Source organism: Ambystoma mexicanum, chromosome 9 (genome assembly GCF_040938575.1).
Source record: "Ambystoma mexicanum isolate Mex_15411 chromosome 9, UKY_AmexF1_1, whole genome shotgun sequence".
Classification (NCBI taxonomy): Eukaryota; Metazoa; Chordata; class Amphibia; order Caudata; family Ambystomatidae; genus Ambystoma; species Ambystoma mexicanum.
The window spans coordinates 581,639,721-581,657,827 of NC_090931.1; the positions used below are offsets into that span (position 1 = coordinate 581,639,721).

At 44.2% G+C, this 18,107-nt stretch overlaps 1 protein-coding gene across 3 annotated transcripts in view; it reads right to left on the bottom strand.

Annotated features, from left to right (window-relative positions):
- The window catches only part of AKAP10 (A-kinase anchoring protein 10), a 538,635-nt gene that overhangs the window by 133,054 nt on the left and 387,474 nt on the right, over positions 1-18,107 (bottom strand). For all 3 annotated transcript variants that reach the window (XM_069615189.1, XM_069615188.1, XM_069615190.1), the window contains one exon: positions 10,181-10,263. In XM_069615189.1, coding sequence (XP_069471290.1) covers positions 10,181-10,263 — 83 coding nt within the window. The remainder of the gene's footprint in view (positions 1-10,180; positions 10,264-18,107) is intronic.

The window sequence follows — 18,107 nt, forward strand, 5'->3', positions numbered from 1 at the left end:
ATGTTATGCTTCAATGATAAGACTGAGCTGCTGCTGGTCAGATCTCAATCCCTCTTAAACGCGATGGAGTCTACAAATCCTTCAATATCCAGGGTATCAACATCCCAGAGACGTCAAAACCCTTCGGGTCTACCTAGACTCCACACTTGTCACTAACCAGGCAAGTAAATGCATTTGTTTCCTCGACAGCCCACACTAGCAAGTTAATGCCTTCAGATCTTTCCTTTCCACTGACAGCTGTCTCCCCATTACTAGAGCGCTCATTGGCTCTAAGCCCATTGGACAGCCACCCCCAAGTTTGAGTGGTGCTTGGTGGACTCAGCTGGTGTTCCTGGATAAATCGGAGGGTCCTGGAGCTGAAACTCAGTCGACCACTGGTACTAAGATTCCGAAGAAAGACATCCGCAGCCACTTCCAGTGACCGCCAGAGCTGTTTGAGTAACAGCTGCAGTCCCGACCTCAACTGGTGTGTGACAGGAAAGCCTTGAAGACTACTTCCTACCTTGGACTGGTGAACCTGACCAGTCCCAAGACCAACTGCATTTTGCACCCTCCCTGGAACAGCTTCGGCCTCCACTGCTTGCAATCTGCCGATGACTGGGGTCCTGTGCCCTTTTGTGGTGAAACGTCTTCTGAAGCACGGTTTCGTCTGAAACTTTGCAGGCATCCTCCTGGAACTCCAGAGGCTGGATGCAGCTCCCGAAAGTCCCCTCAGCCGAGATGAGGACTGAGAAGCAGAGCAAAGTGTACTGCATGACAACGGTCTTGAAAAAGGTGAAAACGGGTCAGTGCTGCACAGATGCTCTGCTAGGCATGCAACAACACGACAGCAACCATCATATCCGCTCCAAGTTCTTCATTCCTGTCACCAAGACCGAAAAACCCGAACCAGGGTCTGCCGTCGCCTCACAGCGGGGACCATCCTGCTGCATCAGCTTCTTTGCTAAAGGTACTGTCCTGCTCCTAGTTACTTACCTGGAGCATTGCTTTGTTGGTCCTGTGCTTCTGGGGGCTGCAGATAGCTGCAACTCACATCCCATACAGGGGCAACCTTGAGCTACTTTTGGGTGATTGTATATAGGCACTAAACAAATAAACAATCAATGTGTTTCAAAGCGCTTCAAGGAGGGGGGGGGAGGCAGGCAGCTACTAATTACCATTCCTGACAATTGGGGTAGCGCCGAAATTCCACAGGACAAGGGGAGGGATAGGAAGTAGGGGAGGGTAGGATAGGTGGCTGCAAAGACAGGCGGCTACAATTACCATGCCTGACGGCAATTGGGTAATGCCGGAATTTGACAGGAGGGAGAGGAAGGGCGGGTGGGGTGAAGGAAGGGAGGAGAAGAGAAGGGGGGCGGGATGCTAAAGGCAAACTAGGGGTGAGGGGAGGACAAAGAAAAGAGACCCAAGGAGGGGGGCAGAAAGACCCACAAGGAAGGCATGGGGTGGGGGGAGGGACTTGGAGACAATCACGGTGGCAGGGGAGGGGGACTAATTAAGTGGGCAAGGGTGAGGAGAGGGGGCACACAGACAGACTCCGGGGCAGGGGGGCACACAGACAGACTTGGGGACAACCCATTGTGCTCTATTTTGCCTTAGGACTCTTGTCCTTGGGGAAGTTCAGTGAAGGAACCTCCCAATTGTCTTACCCTGTGAAACCTAACTGATAACCTGCAAACCTGAAGAGTCTCTGCTGAACCCTGCTTCTTTGATGCCTGGAATCTGCTTTCTTGCCTTGTCTTGTCTTCCTCAATCCCAGGTCACTGGTGCCCCAGTGTGCCCTCAGACTTTGTAAGACTCACCTAAGACAGGGTTGGACTTTCTAAGATTTCAAAATTAACAAGATTGCATAGATGTTTTAGGAGGTCAGATAATGTGATTTGTTACCATCATTGCTATTCTAAAGGATCAAGCTCTGAACATTGCAACTGCTCTGCTATTATATTAGTGTGATGGTACTTAACTTACTTGATTACTACAAGCCTTAGTGTATATAAATACCTTTATTTATATAGCTCCTAGTATATAAGAGTTTCCTTGAACCAAGTGCATGATCTGAGTTCTGTGTGGCTCACTACAGCCCTCCTTCCTACTAGACTAAGCATGGCTGCTCATCATTGCTACCAAACCTTTGGGTAGTTCGGTCTAAACCTAAGGGATGCAACCCTGTTAATCCAAAGTGGGCTTTCTACAGTCTTGTGACAGACCGGCAGAAACCCCTAACAAGTGGTATTACAGCAGTGGGATTGTGTAGTTTTGGACACACTGAAACTTGGCGATACAAGTCTTGAGGGAAACCATCCTCTTCTAAGGCTGGTCAATAGGTTTGTGAAAAAAGTAACTTAAATCAGCAATATGGAGAATTTTCGGTAAGAGGCTCTAGTTTCACTCAAAGTTGAACAACTTAGAGAATTATGTAAAAAGAGAGGCCTCTGCTCAAAAGGTAAAACAAGTGAATTGATCCACATGATGGACTTCCAGAAATCCCAAAGTAGACCTGTATCACCCAGACCAAATATTGATTGGAGTGAGGATATGGAGATAGATTGTGATTTAAGGTCAAATTTGGGTGGAAAAGAAGAAATAGAATTGGAGGGAGACTTAGCACCAGCTAGATGTCCTAGAGCACAACCTCCCATGCCTACATCCCCACATACCATGTCTCCTGAGCTCCTCAGTGACTTGGAAAACCAGGCAGCCAGGATTCTGGAAATGAAGTTAGAATTGGATAATAGGAGGCTTGATTTGAGAGAGAAGGAATTGAACCACGAGTTGGAAATGAGAACGATTTCTTTCGGTAACTCTCCTTCACTTGCAGGGTCCCCTGGTGTGGATGCTTACAGGACCAGGAAACCCAAACTTACCAAGGAGCTGGTGAGTCAGTATGATGTGAAGTGCAATATCATGGATTGGTTGAAAGCTTTTGAATTAGCATGCGAGATGCAAGATGTGAGTGAGAAAGATCAAGCCCCTTGGGTTCTATCTAGGCTCCTCCAGAATGGGTGTGATGCGATTCTGGAGATGGATGCAGTAGATAGAAGGCACTACTGCTTGGTAAAAAAAGCACTCATAGCCAGGTATGGGAAGACCCCTTCCAATATCTTAAACCGGTCTAGGGAGTATAAGAATAGATGAAATGTTATGTACAACCTGGGTTTGTGTATCCCTGAAAAACATTGAAAGGTAGATTGAAGGCCACAAAGTGAGAACTTGAGGGCATGAGGCATCTTCATGCTGGAAAGCATTTTTGATGCCGGTTCCCGAGAGTTGAGACAGTTGGCCGACTCAAAGTAATTAGATCCCAAGAAGCTAGCACTAGCTGATGACCTATTGGTAGCCAATAGGGCCACTCATAAGGATTGAGGAGGGTAAGCATCACAACAAGGAAGGGAAGTAGAATTCCACAACTCATCTAAAGAGGGACACAAACATATTTTTAAAAAACAGAAACCACATGGTAAATTCAGTAGGGCTAGTGAAACTTCTGCAGCCAAACTAGAGGGAGGCTGGCAGAAACCACCATTCCAGAAAACCTTTGGAAAATGTGTGGTTTGTGGGTCTGGTGATCATGTGAAAGGCAACCCCAGATGTAAGGGTAAACCCTTGGGGGTCCCCAATCTGTCTCCTTAGCTCTCACCCAAGAGGGAGAAGGTCCTATGACTGGTGACAACTTTGACTCCTTGGGCAAAGAACCCATTGGAATTTAGGCCAGGGTTACTTTAGTGCCCTTTGGGTCCTGGGAACAACAGAATAAGGAAATATATAATTCCATCCCAGATAATACAGAGGAATATTTTATGGATAGTGTTCAAATCAATGGGGCAGAAACCTCTGCCATCAGAGACACTGGGGCCAGCATCACTATGGTTGATGAGTTTACTCAGCACAAAGGAAGTGGTTAAGGCTCCTCTGTGACCCACCAAGCTTGCAGGTGGTCCTATTCAAATTCTCCCCATAGTGCCTGTCATCTTGAAGTGCAATGATATGACTGTCAGGATTCCCGTTGGTGTCCAGATAGAGGTGCCTGGTACTGTGCTCCTGGGCAATGACCTGAAGGTCTTGGGTGTTGTCTCAAACACAGCAGAGCCCCCAAGTCGAAAGACAAGGTCTCAGACTAGGAATACTAGAGATGCCACCTTAAAAGGACCTCCCACCAAAGATAAAGGAGAAATCTAGCGTCTTGAAATGAAAAAAAGGCGCCAAGAACAAAACTTCCCTTCAGAAGAGGGCTCCAAATAATAAGCCCAAGGTCACCGCCAGCTCAGGTTGAGGTGACAGAATCCCCTGAACCCCACCCCCCTACTGGTGACAGAGAGGTGGAGGAGATTCAATCTTGCTTGGAGGATCGGGATCCTATAGACCATCCTGACTGCAGAATTTGCTCGAATAAGGTTGACCCCCTAGGGCAGACTACAGTAAGGGACAAAGTGTCCATCTCTTGAAGGTTTGTGCAGACAATCAGCTTCTCAGCTTAAAGGGCAAGATTCTGGGAAGTATAGGCTCTATTGGGAGGATGCCCCCCTATATAGTGAACCTATTGAGTCTACTCCAGGGTACCCTAGGCAGGAAGACCTTTACTTCAGCAGTTTCCCCTTAAGGCACCTCTTTCTGGTCACGTGAGCACTAAGACCACCAAGGAAAGGCTCTAATTGTATTTCTACTGGCCCCATATGTGTACAGCAGTAGATGAGTACTGCAGACTTTGCAACAGTTCCCTGGCAAAAGTGGAACCAAGAATATGGCACCCTCAGAGCCACTCCCAGTTGTGGGAACCCCTTTTCAGAGGATGAGAATCAACATTGTTGGTCCCATTGACCCCCCAACTCCCTCAGGCAACAGATCATTTTCTTGGTGTAGTGGACCATGCCACTGGGCACCCTGAGGCAATCCCATTGATGACTAACTGCCCAAGCAGTTGCCAAGGCCCTACTAGGAATTTTTACCAGAGTAGGATTTCCCAAGGAAGTGGTATCAGACAGGGGGACCAGCTTTATGCCCCACTACATATAAGCCATGTGGAAAACCTCTCGAGTATCATAGGTTCTAAACAGCCTACCATCCTCAAACAAATGGATTGGTAGAGAGGTTTAACAGAACCTTGAATAACACGATGGGGAGTTATAGAGGAACCCCTTTGTAGGAAGTGGGATCTTCTACTGCCATGCCTTTCTCTGGGTAAGTACCTCAAGCGGGAGTGGGCTTCAGTCCCTTTGATCTTCTCTATGGACATCAGGTTAGAGGCCCTTTGGCCCTAATCAAAGAAGGATGGGAGGCTGTTCCACCTTTAAAGCCAGTGACTATCACTATCTGCTAGGCCTGAGAAAAAGGATGGCACAGACGATTTCTGAAGCCACTTAGAACTTGAAAGCTGGACAAGCCTGGTGAAAAACTGGTATGACCAGAAGGCTAACATGGTGGAGTTCACTCTAGAATATCAAGTTCTAGTGAGGTCCAGTATGGCCCAACGCTTTACAAGATAAGTGGCTGGACCCTTCAAGGTTGTAAACAAGCTTGGAGAAGTACATTATTTGCTAGACTTTGGCAACCCCAAAGAGGCCACTAGGCTTGTTCATGCGACCGGCAAAAGGCTCATTTCCCAAGGGCAGAGAGAGGCGTGTGGCTCCTAGCCTCTGGACAGGAGGAAGAGAGTGAACCTCTCCCTGATTTTCTCCAAGGGCACTTAAAATGACCTTATAAAGCTGGGGGCACAGGTCTGTGTGGACACCAGCAGGACAGAGAGTCCTATTAAAGGAAGTTCTGCTTGGTTGAGTCAAAGCTTCCAGGGACTTTTGTGAAACACAGATCCAAGGCTGACCAAAACCGATATGTCCCAGATGCTGCAACACAGTTCTTACTGGCCTTGTGTTATTATTTGTTCAGTTTCAGTAAACTAGTACGAGTTAACATTTGCATGGAATTGCTCCAGTCAGGGCTCTTTCATGCAAAGTTCTATAGGCATAGAGATCACATTAATCTTGAACCTAATGCCACACGTACATCAATATTGGTTTGATGGGCATTACTGGATTCATGACGACTCAATGTGGTAGAGGCTAATTCAGGCCTTCCGGATTCAATTGATAGTCCAAAAGTATGGACTGTTCAGGAAAATGTGGCAATATTTTTTATTTAGACCTGAAATGTGCATTTGATGCTGCCCATAGGGCAACTGTGTAGAGGGCCCTAAAAGAGCTTGGCATCCCTCCCTGGCTTTTATGTGGAATTCAGGGCTTATAGAATGGGGACACTGGTAGAGTTAGGTGGAACCTAGCAGTGGAACCAAGGCCCAAATTCCCATCAAAGGGTGGGACAAGGGTGCGTTTTGGCACAGATGTTATTCTGTTTGTGTTGATTAATAAAATCATTCTGAGGCTCACACCTTTCGACTCCCACACTCCCAAACTAGGAGAGGATAAAAATCCCCTTTTACTATTCGCGGATGACGCAGTGTTGTTTTCAACGACCCCTGTTGGCCTGAGTCAGCAAACAGAAGCATTTTATGATACCTTCAAATCTTGTGGTTTAACCAAACTGACAACACAAGTCTATGATTTTCCATGAGCCAGGGCAGAGGAGGTCCTCCAGCTTGAGGATTACTATTGATGGTCATTCCATTGAGCAAGTGGATTCCTTTGTGTATCTGGGTATTAAAATTCACTGGGAATAGCAGTTGGACAAGTCAGGTGGTCAGGTTGTTCCTGGAGGGACAGAGCTACGACATTTTGAAATTTAGTCAGAAGCATTGCAATGGTGCATACTGCCCAGTCTTAAAGCTTTACAATCAACAAGTAAGAGATGCAGCTAGCTTTGGGGCTGAACTTTGGAGCAACTCACAGCATATAGCAGTAAGCTCCAGGCGCATATTGGCCAGTAGGTTCGAGCAGGCGCTGAGGGAAAGGGCTCTTGTTGGTATCTTCTAGATCCACCTTGGAAAGTGATAACCTGTCCCCAAAACTGGATCTCCAGTTTGAGGAGTATTTGGAGTTTCTGTCCATGATAAATGCGCGCACAAGAGACGTGGGATCTAACCCTTTAAATGGTGAACTTTGTTTCCAGACTTCACAATTTATGTGTCAAAATGATTGGAATGTGATAGCATCCTGCTATACAAAACATTTTTTTTCAAGAAACTTAATCGTTAAAAGCTGATCTGAAAATTGAAGTCACAACTCAAGACCAAGTAAACTGAGTGATCCTTTATACTTCAAACTTGTGAATTCTAGTGATTTATATATGGGCCTTGAGAACGACCCAAGGTCGAAACACGTGTCGGCTGTTTTTCTTGGACAAATTAAACAACATTTTTTGTTGGGAATCATTGCATTGATGGACTCTTTAAATTGAAGTTGTTTTACTACATTAATATTATTGGACCAAAATTGATTAGAAATTTTGTTAAAGTATAGGTGTGAGCGCGAGATATCTTCCCGAATCAGGTTGTTATTTGTATTATTGTTACAAACTTTGTGGGAAGTTTGAGGGTAAGATATCACTTGCTGCCGACCCATTTTTTAAAAATTTTTTTGGGTGGTAAATAGCGCACATAACCTAATAGCGATCCCACAAGTGGTGGAAATTTATATAAAATGTTGGTTAGGAACTCTGCCACTGCATGATCGGATGGTGATGTGGCTGAGGAGCCCCTCCAATTTGTGTCCTGTGTGCTTGTTGTATAGAGAAAATCCAGCAGACTCTTTTTGTGCCTATTTTATCATAAGCTTAGGTTCCATTTCACAAACCTTTGCAGAGATCGGCTGCAATATATAATCTATGGGGTGCTTCGATTTTATGTAAATCAACTGCCAACAGGGCCACAGTTCTTGCATGTATATATACAGAGGGCATGGGTGGCGAGAACAAAGGCCCATTGCATCCAGGGTCTGATACAGTGATTTAAGCTGATGTTATTCAAGGCGCTGCAATACAATTAGTCCTTGTTATTTTGTTTTATTTTGCTTTGCTTCTTGAAAGGCCACTTAAGTTATCTGGGGGTGAACGGTATAGAACGGTACTTTTTTCCGTTCATGTGGTCTGGTTTTTTATAGTTGAATGTGTATTTATTTAGTCTCAATTATAACAATAGTGTCCCTTTTATTTGGCAATTTGTCTTGTTTTTAACATGGAGTTTCTTAAAGGTAGGGACGCAATTGATTTCCATTTGCTGACGCAAGTATGCCCATTTTTATGTCGATATGCTTGGGTCAAAATTATTTTTTAAACACTATTTTGCACTTCAATGATGCTGCAATTGTACGGTTTGTACTGCCTGAAGGGCCAGGCGGTCCTTGCTGTTTTAGATGCATTAGGAGTATACTTTTATGGCCATGCCGAAATGAAGTAAAGATTGATTTATAATTTTTTTGGGGTGTTATATTTTAGTCCACAACCCACTAGACAACATTACCTGGGTTACTTTATTTTCCATTTTAGTGGAATTGTTATGCCACAAAGGGAAGGGTACTTGCCAGTTCGACATATGTATTTCTTTCCTTATACATCTGTGATTTTTGTTATTTTGTTAAACTTAGTTAAAGTTACCTTTGAATTATTTACCCTGCTCTTTCCAATAAAAAGATTTTGTTAGATAATATTTTTTCTTACAACCCTCCATTGGCTCTCTGGTGGACTCAAATGTGGAATATCATAAGAGAACTTCATCACATTGGTGTGGAAAATTCACAAAATGTCAAATGTGGTCTTCCTTTGATGGTTAAATACATAGTCAGGAGCCCAAATTGTATACTGTCTTAAGATGTGTGAGTGGAGTGGTTAGGGCTAGAGTAAAGATTTTGGTTAGAAATAGGGTAAGGGTTAGGTTGAGTGTGGAAGGGTGCTGATGGGGTTTGGTTACAGTCGAATAAGGGACAGAGTATGTGTCTGGGTAGAGGTTATGGTAAGGAAAGATTTAACCCAGGAAGGGTTTGGGATAGTGTTAAAGAAAACAATAGAGATTTGAGGAAAGCCGATGATGGTGAGGTATTATAGGGGTACGGATAAACATGGGTTAGGGTAAATTAAGGTGATAGGCTAGTGCTACAGTTTGGGCAAGGCTAAGGTAGGAGCAAGGGTTTGAGTTAAACTGGGAGTTCGGGAATTTGTGGAGAGCTGGTGATGCTGTTGGAGGTAACACCATGGTTAATTTTCCATTTGTATTGCTGCACCTTCAAATAAGATGCTTTGGAGTACTGAAGTGCTAGGGCTAAGGAAAGCGTAAGGGTTACGGTAGAAGGTTTGCACTTAACAAATAGAGTGTGGGGGAGGAGGGGTAGTGATTGCCTGGGTTCACATTTTGGGTCATTGTTACGGTTATGGATTTGTACTTTCAAGTGTTTAAAAATTGCTTTTTTAAGCAACCTCATCACCGACATTTTCAGACTGGACATTGCTTGTATAAAATGACATTTTTGCGAGTTACATTTTTATGGCACTGTTTTCACATAGGACCAGGAAGGACACTCATCTTGGGCTTTGCTGGAGCTGAGAGGCATGTAGTGTTGCTAATGTGTGAAGTATTTTGCTGTGTGCATGGGCAAATGTACAGCTAGAAGCTGCAGCCTTGGCATAGCCTCTCTGCCCACAAAGTCTCTGCACACTTTGTGCCAATCGCAGATTTGTAATGTTTATAGAACCAATAGAAATAATGAAATAAAAACACGTCTTTGGCAATGAACAGGAGCCTTCCCACAAGCCAGGCCCCATTATTTTCCATAACTGAAATGCTGATCCAGTTCATGTCTGAAAAATTAAAATGAGGTTGGCAGTTTAAAAGCACGTTAGTTCTAACCATGACAGCATGGTTAATGAACCTCACCTCACACAATTCACAAACACCAAGTATGAGCATAAACAAACATCTTCAGGTTTTCCTTTGTGACAGGCAAAGTGTTATCCAAGTAAAGTAATGATCTCAAACACTACTCAAGATACAACCTACAACAGCATAGGCTAGAAAACCATGTGACATACTACATATTGGTGTCCATAAGGATGAACTGCTTATATACTCTTGTTAACATTGTCAACGATGCACACATTCGAAGAATATAAAATAAGAGCAATAAAAAATGGATTTTCCAAAGGTAAAATTAAACAGTCTACTTCAGCTTACACCAAACAATGTTATGCTGATTCAAGAGTCCTATCTTTAAGAGAATCCACCAATAAGGGAAGACATACCAACCTTTGGATTTCTTTATATCCGGCTCTGGTTCAGACTCTCTGATGAACTGTCCAAGGTCACTCACCTTTCCAAAACTCATCTTCCTACAGCAAGAGAAGGCCACTGTTAAAAGGTCTGGACAAATAATCACTTTAATAGATAAGCATTGAAATAAGAGACAGCGCTCCTGATCATCTGTGTGCTTATTTATGCCTAAATTGGCTATGCCTTAAACCCGGCTAGGATTCCAAACACTGATTGACCGGTGCACTTGCTGTCGACTGCATTGCCTTGTTAATGCCTTTGAAGCAACGGGATCAATAGAAAGTGCACACAAGGAGGGTCCCCTAGAACTGTGTAGCAGACCTCAATAGTGCCTATGATGATTTTCTTTTGAAAAGACATTTCATTCTGGGGAATTATGATCTACAAGGAAAGTAGGACTAATGGCACAATGCAGGTGTTTGACAGTTAAAATATATATTTTCCTAAAAAAACTCCAGTCGAGAATGAGAATTAATCCTTTGATCGACATAAAATCATTTGCCTCTCTATGTCCAAAGCTTGCAAGTAAAATACTGACAATACAAAGCCTGGAGCACTGAACACTAGTAACCACCACAACAGTAACCACTTAATGGACAAATCAACTTCCATCTTTCTGATGTCTATAATCAAAAACTTAATTCGAACAGATAAACCAAGATATCCATTTATCCACTTACAAATACTTCCTTTCACAAGTGCATGCCCTAGTCAGAGACTGGATGAGCCGGCAGCTTTCATATTTATTATGTGTTGATGAATTCATATAAACTGGCCTGGTTATCTTAGACAGCCATCTGTATGGAACGATCTAGCAGCACAGATGATTCCAATGACAAGAACTCACATTGCATCAGCAGCCTTGGAACGCAAAGCCTTAGTTTTGTTCAGCCCGATCTAACATCATGGAACTCTTAGAAACAGTGGCATACGTTGCAGGAAATTTTAATACCTGAATAGCAGAGCACAGAGTTCATTCACATTATATCTCAATTTGGTTTCTCACAATTGGTGAAAAACCTGTTACAGCTTTTGTATGATCGTACCCGTGGCCACTTGCCTGAAGATGTACCCGACAGAAATGTCTGGCTTTTGTGATGCACCTGTCATGCAACAACTTCTCCAGCATTTGGCAGTCTCTGCATGAAATAGGCTGTGTAGTGTACATCTGTTTCACTTAATCACTTATAGGATTGGTGAAGTTGGTGCCTAGGTGGACGGTGCCTAGGTGGACAGTGCCTCTGGAACCCTGGAAGCAGAACCCTCAGGGGGAGTAGAGGCAAGGTGCAATGTGCCCTTCTCAAGATAAGTGGATTACTGTCATATGCAGTATGTCTCCCAATTGACATTGACTTTACGCACACCATTCCAATACATTGTCCCATCTTCCACTTCTAGTGCAATACACCCTTATCTGGCAATCATTGCACACAATTAACTTGTCATTACCCCTTCTACCTTGAAATAGTCCAACTTGAGCCACCTTAAAAGGAAAAACCTAATCTACCAATTATGACAACCAGCATTCCATAGCTGGGCTTCACTGGATTTCCAAGATTCGTGAGAAGGTAGTCAGTGTGCAGGTCCCTGTATTCTAAGAATCCAAAAAGGCCTAAAATCCCCACTAGTCATACTTTCAGAGCCTAGGATGAGACTGAGCAGCCCCACCCCATATCAGTTTAGCTTGACAACCCGATTGCAAAAGACGAGGCAACCTCTACCTGCTTATCGTGCTTTATCTATTGTCTGCTTTCAATAGTGTGAATCATCAACTTCTTTTGAAAGTTACCAACATTAAGGGAGTTGTTCCTAGACTGGTTGTGTTCCTTTTTGAGCGCACGAGGCAAAAAGTTCAGCTTGGCCCTTTTTGATCTTCATTGCGTGGACTTTGGGGTTCCATAGTGTTCACCTTTTTTGTCCCCTTTTTAACATCGGTCTCATTCTGCTTAGGAATATTTTCAATGATCTTTAATTTAGGTATCCTCCCATGGCGGCTGCAGCATTTTGCGACATGTGAACAGGGCCCAGCATGATTTCTCATTCCTTGATTTAATCAAGTTATTGAATGGATGAGAAAGGATATACGTCAAAAGCAGAAGTACTTCTGCTGGGCCCATGCCATCTTCTGCTAAATCCAGCCCGTATTCCTGCCAGCCCCCCCACACGTTCCCCCCCAGCCCCCATCTTTTGTCAATATGCAAAGCTTGCATAATGGGTAAAAGAGACATTATATGGGATGTAGATCTTAGTTTAACATCTCAAATGAGTGCAGTGGTGAAAAGATGTTAATTCAATATCCACCAACTTCGGTGCATCCTTTCATACATCCTTAACATCTTCACAAGGTATTGTTAGAGTCACTGGTGGACTTAAAATGGCAATATGCACATTCTATCTATGATATCCCTATCGGCTCAAATGCCTGCAACCGAGACAAGACACTGTAGTCAATTTGATCTTTTAGGGTTCACACATTTGACTCCATCTCCCTATACTGGCACCAACTCCACTGGCTTCCAGTTGAAAAGCAGATCGAGTTGAAGCTCTGCTGCTTGGCCTTCAAATGTTTGCATGCAAAGGCTTCCATTATCTTGCCGTCAAGATTTCCACCAGGACAACTGTGGTCCTCTGAGAACTCAACACTTCAACTTAAAAACCAGAAAGGAGATCAGCTTTTCAGTGCAAGCCCCTAAGATCTGGAACTCTCTTCTGGCAGAGAGAAGTCATATGACCGATCGCCTAGAGTTCCATAAAGCAATAAAACAGCCTTCTTTATTTAAGCCATTTTGAGCTTGCTTAAGTTCCTTATCTATTCAGCGGCTCCTACTGCACCGAGAGGCAAATTAGTTTATTCTACATCTCATTATGTGCAGTTTAGTACAACATGTTGCATCGAATCAATTGAAATCTAGAGAGTAAAAAAAAGAGAAAAGTAACAAGAGAAGAGGAAAGATAATTGGAAAGAGGGACAAAACAAATGGACCCGGGCCAATACTAGAGGACAAAGTTCAGTTGCCTTCTGTATGCTTTTTTTCACCACCAGCACAAAGGCTACAACAAAGACTGGTCCTACCTGAAAAGTACTGCTACTTATTGTGCTTGTAAAACAAAAATGAAAAAAGCGAAGACGAGAGTGATAATCATCTTCCAGATAAACCCCCTAACATGAATGGACAAATGCCAGTTCAAGTTAGACCGGCAAACCCCTGAAAAGAAGTCTGAAATACACCAATCTAGGAATAATATTAAAGTCCTTCAGAAGGTATAACAAAGTCATGAAAAACCTGCAAGAAAATGGCATGCAACCATTTAATGCAATGCAATTCAAACTCCTAGACATGAGCCTCCTGCCCTCCACAGTGAAACTCTTAATCAAGTTATTTTTGACTGTATAATTGTTAAGATAGATTTCAAAAATCCATCCTGGTGTTGGACTTTGGGAGGCCACCACAAAGTCTAGCTAAACCTAATCAAGGTAGGTAGCAGAGCAGTGTGGCTTAGGTGTCCAGTCATTTTTTCGAATGCAAAAGTTTCGAAAGGCAAACTTTAGAATCCTTTTTTTCGAAATAGAAAAGTTTTGAATGACAATTTATTTTAGGGTTGGGGCTTGGGGGTTGGAAGGGTGGCGTGCGGGTTGGGGGAACCCCCCCTGCCCCAAATATACGCTAAAGCCTTAAAACGTTACATGGAGCTGTCCAGTCCTGTAATTTCAGCACTGGGCAGCTCCATGTAACGTTTCAACGTTACAAACAAAACCACATTGAAATGCTACTTTTAACATGTAAAAGTGCATTTCAATTGAAACCAATCCATGACTATTATCGACAGATTGGTTTAGAAAGAAATGCACTTTTGCATGTTAAAAATAGTATGTGGAGCATTTTGTTTTCAAAGCTTTGACCATAAACCATGGCTTAGACTTCGGAGGGGACGTGATAGTGTAGGGTTTCAGGGAGTACACACAACACCACCAATCATTCCAGTTAGACAGGCAAGTACAAACATGCACAATAATTAGGCGTTCGAAATACACAAGCAATGCAACCTGTAGGAAAATATTGTCACAAAGCATTTGATGCAATAACCAGGGCAAACAAGTACTCTAGTGCATATAATTCAGTAGAAACACTTAAGAGCAACCAAACAATTCTGTACTACTTAATGAGTCCAACTCTAAGATGTTTTGGGGCCTTGTCCTAAAGTCACCAGTTCCAAATGTATACTTTTCAGGTAAGGTCACTATGTGATTTGAGGATGCAAGTGGTTTTGATTCAGTAGTAAACAGTGAAGGAAAGTTCAGGTAAGTAACTCTCAATCCCACTATGCAAGGATAGGCCTAGGAAAGGATCCTTGAACAGATCACCACTGACCTAAGTCAGGAGAGAGATTCGGACTGGACTTTATGTCCATATAACCCTATAGAGGTCCAGGTATGTTAACTTACCCCCCCCCATCCCCTCACTCCCATTTCTCCAGACATCACTGCTGAATCTCCAGATACCATAACGCCATTGCTTAGTCCGGTCGGGGGAGGCCCAGGTGTCATGGTGCAGAGGTCACTTTCAGATGCAGAATTTAGTTTTGGTCGGTCACAGTGCTTGAATTACGATTCAAGGACCTTCCAGTTGAACACCCTTATGAAGAAAAGATGTGGAGCAGGTGACCCTAAGACACCTCGAAGTAGCGAAGAAGAGGGACTACAACAAGTCACCACGATCAGGCAATCTTCAATGAATGGCCGAACAATGGAGCAGGCCCTGCACAGCTTCTGTTGATGCAAGAAGGCTGAACATGCAGGAGCTCTTATCTTTCAGTACAAGCTGAAGATCCTCCCAGTGCCAAGGATGCACTCGGAAAGGTGACAGCAACAGGAAGGTAGCCCAGGAGAGAGCTGGCCAGTCCACTGGTTTGTTCAGGGACACTTTAAGGCTCAGAAGGCACAGATTCTTCAAGATTAGTTTTTCACAATGATCCAGGGGTTGAAGCGCCGATGAGGGTGTTCTTGAGATCAGACATAGGAGCCGCGCTTCACCTGGACTCGAGTTGATTATAGTCAGCTGCAAAGGTCCTACTCGGGTCATCAGCAGCTGCACTTCATAGTGGTCTTGGCTCCAATTATGTTCTGTGGAATTGCTGCAGGACTCCTACTTTTATCAAAAATGTGGACTGGAAGCTCACCCAGGTGCACCAATGGTAAGGATCCGCACCCTTCAAACTGGCCGTTGCTATCCAAATATGGATATTGGGTTGGCAATGGCCACACAATCTGCCCAGCAACACACATCTCAGCCCCCACCTATTCTGCAAAGCAGCAGCTATCCCTGGGAAAGGCATTCCAAATTAGGCAATTCAGGCCTGAGAGGGCAGGAAGAAGGCCAAAGAACTTTATGGACATAACAGACAAAGCATCTTAGAGTGCAGGGCATTCGTAGTAGCCATTTGTGGTAATTGCAAAAGTGCACGAGTAAGAAAATATCTGCTGCCACCAGTACATTGTGTACACATTGCATTTGTAACCCAAAAGTTACAAAAGAAAAAGCTGCGCTTTTGGGTGATGTGTGCCGTTGTAAAAATACATGAAATCCATAAAGCGACATTGTCTAGGCACTGATTGTCTAGTAGAGTGAACATCAGTCCCAAAAATAAAAAACACAAAACAAGGTCCAAAAAGTCCTGTCAGGAGTCAAAGCAATTCAAAAAGAAATTGTGTCCAAAAGAAGTCTGTGGGAGGAAAACAGCAAAAACAATGTATTTCCTAACAATCAAACCAGTACCCCTATATGGCAGCAGGTTTTTGGGCCATAAATGAACCATATATTACAATGAATGGAATAGCAGTCCAACTGAAGTTCTACATCTGTCCCTCTGCAAAATAAAAAGTACTCTGGGTCCACAGAATTACTCCCAACAATTCTTGCCAAACAGAACTAGGGTAGAACTACTACTGACAGATAAATGAAAAGCAAAGAATGAAATCCATATAAAGGAAAGCAACAATGGATTCCACTATACCAAAGTTCTCAAAAACTAACAGAAAAACGCAACAAACCCATATACATTCAAAGATCAGCGACTCAATGTGCTCCCTAAAGAAACCATTATCCTTGCAACTAGAATGAAATGCTCCAGGGTCATACATAGAAAATGCAACATAGCAGACAATATTGTTAAGAGTACAAAACTAGTCGCATTGGCAGGTAATGACCAAATGCAGGGTCAGGGACTACAGTCAAGGAACAGAGACAGAAGATGGTGCAGGGACTCTTAGAAAGCAAAGCAAGGTTTATGTTCTCCAGACTGGGTCTGGCATGGATTCACATGCTCATGAATATTCCCTGTTGTCAGGCTGGGAATCTTCAGTAAAAGAAAAAACAGTTTCACTTTAAAACTGTATTTCTCCTCAAAACCAATCACTGTCCTCTGGATCATACTGCCCCATCCAAGGACAGACCTCCCCTAAGCCCCTCTTCTGGCAGCCATATTCAGATTGGGTAAGCACGTAAAATGGCAGTATGACCATGGAGAGGTGCCGAGGGGTCATCAGGAGGTTTTGCAAGTGAATACATGCCAGACCCATGCTGGAGAACAATAGTTACATGTAAGTAACTTAAACCTTCTCCAGCATGGGGTTTGGCATGGATTCACATGCTCGTGAATAACAAATACATAGGAGTACAACAGTACAGAATCACGGCAGGTGGCGAGGCTCAACAGAAGCAATTAACTCTTACAGCTGTAACAGACTAACCTGAAGCAAACAGATTGCGTAGCACTGCTTGGCCGACTCTGGACTACTCCCTGGAATCCCGGCTGACACAGTAGAACTTCATGAAGGTGTGTGTGTCTCTCCAAGTAGCGGCCCTGCAGATGTCAGGCAGGGGCACACCAGACAGGAACGGCGTTGTCGCAGCAATCGCTCTGGTGGAGTGGGCTCTCGGGCGGCCGGGCAGTTCACCAACCGATGAGTGCGTGAAGCAGCTGGAGAGCCACCTTGAAATGGAAGCCTTGGACAAGTCCTGCCATGGTTCACAGGACCAAAGTTCACAAACAGCGGTGAAGTCTTCCGAAAACTCTTCTTGCGCGTCACATAGAACTTCAGCGCATGTGCAACATCCAGCAAGTGCAAGGCCCTTTCAGCCGGTGACTAAGGCTTTGGGAACACCAAAGGCTTGTTGAGGTGGAATTCCGACAGAACCTTCGGCATGAAAGAGGGGTGCGTGTGCAGCAACACTCTCGATTTGTGGAAAGTCAGGTATTGTTGTTTGCAGGATAAGGCCTGGATCTCACCCACCCTCCTGGCAGAGGTGATGGCCACAAGGAAATCCGTTTTTCACGAGAGGAACGAGAGGGGCATGATGCATAGGCTCAAAGGCCCCCATCCCCCATGAGCTGCGTCGGAACCACGTTGAGTTCCCATGCCGGGTAGGAGCCTTCACCGGCATGAAAGATCGAAAAAGTCCTTTGAGGGACTCCTTGACGAGTCGATGAGACCAAAGTGAAGATCTTCCTGGAGACCTGGTGTAGCTGGAGATGGCTGCCAGATGTACCTTGATCAAGGCATGCGCCAGCCCGGAGTTGGCCAAGGATAGCAAGTATGGAAGAATCTGTGGGGCCATGATTATCAGGAAAGGTAATCTTCTGAGACCAGCACCACGTAGCGAACCACCACCACTTGTGACTGTAGCACTTCTGCAGTCCACAGGCAACTCCTATCCTCCAAACTCTAGGGCTGCAGGAGCCAAGCCCTCAGGTTCAGTGATCCTGGGTCATGATGAATGATTGCGCCTCCTTCTCTGATGTGAAGATCCAGAACCACTGGCAGCTTGACCGGAGGTGACGCTGACATGCCGAGAAGGTCCGGATACCAAATCTGCCTCAGCCACGCTGGGACGATGAGCATCAT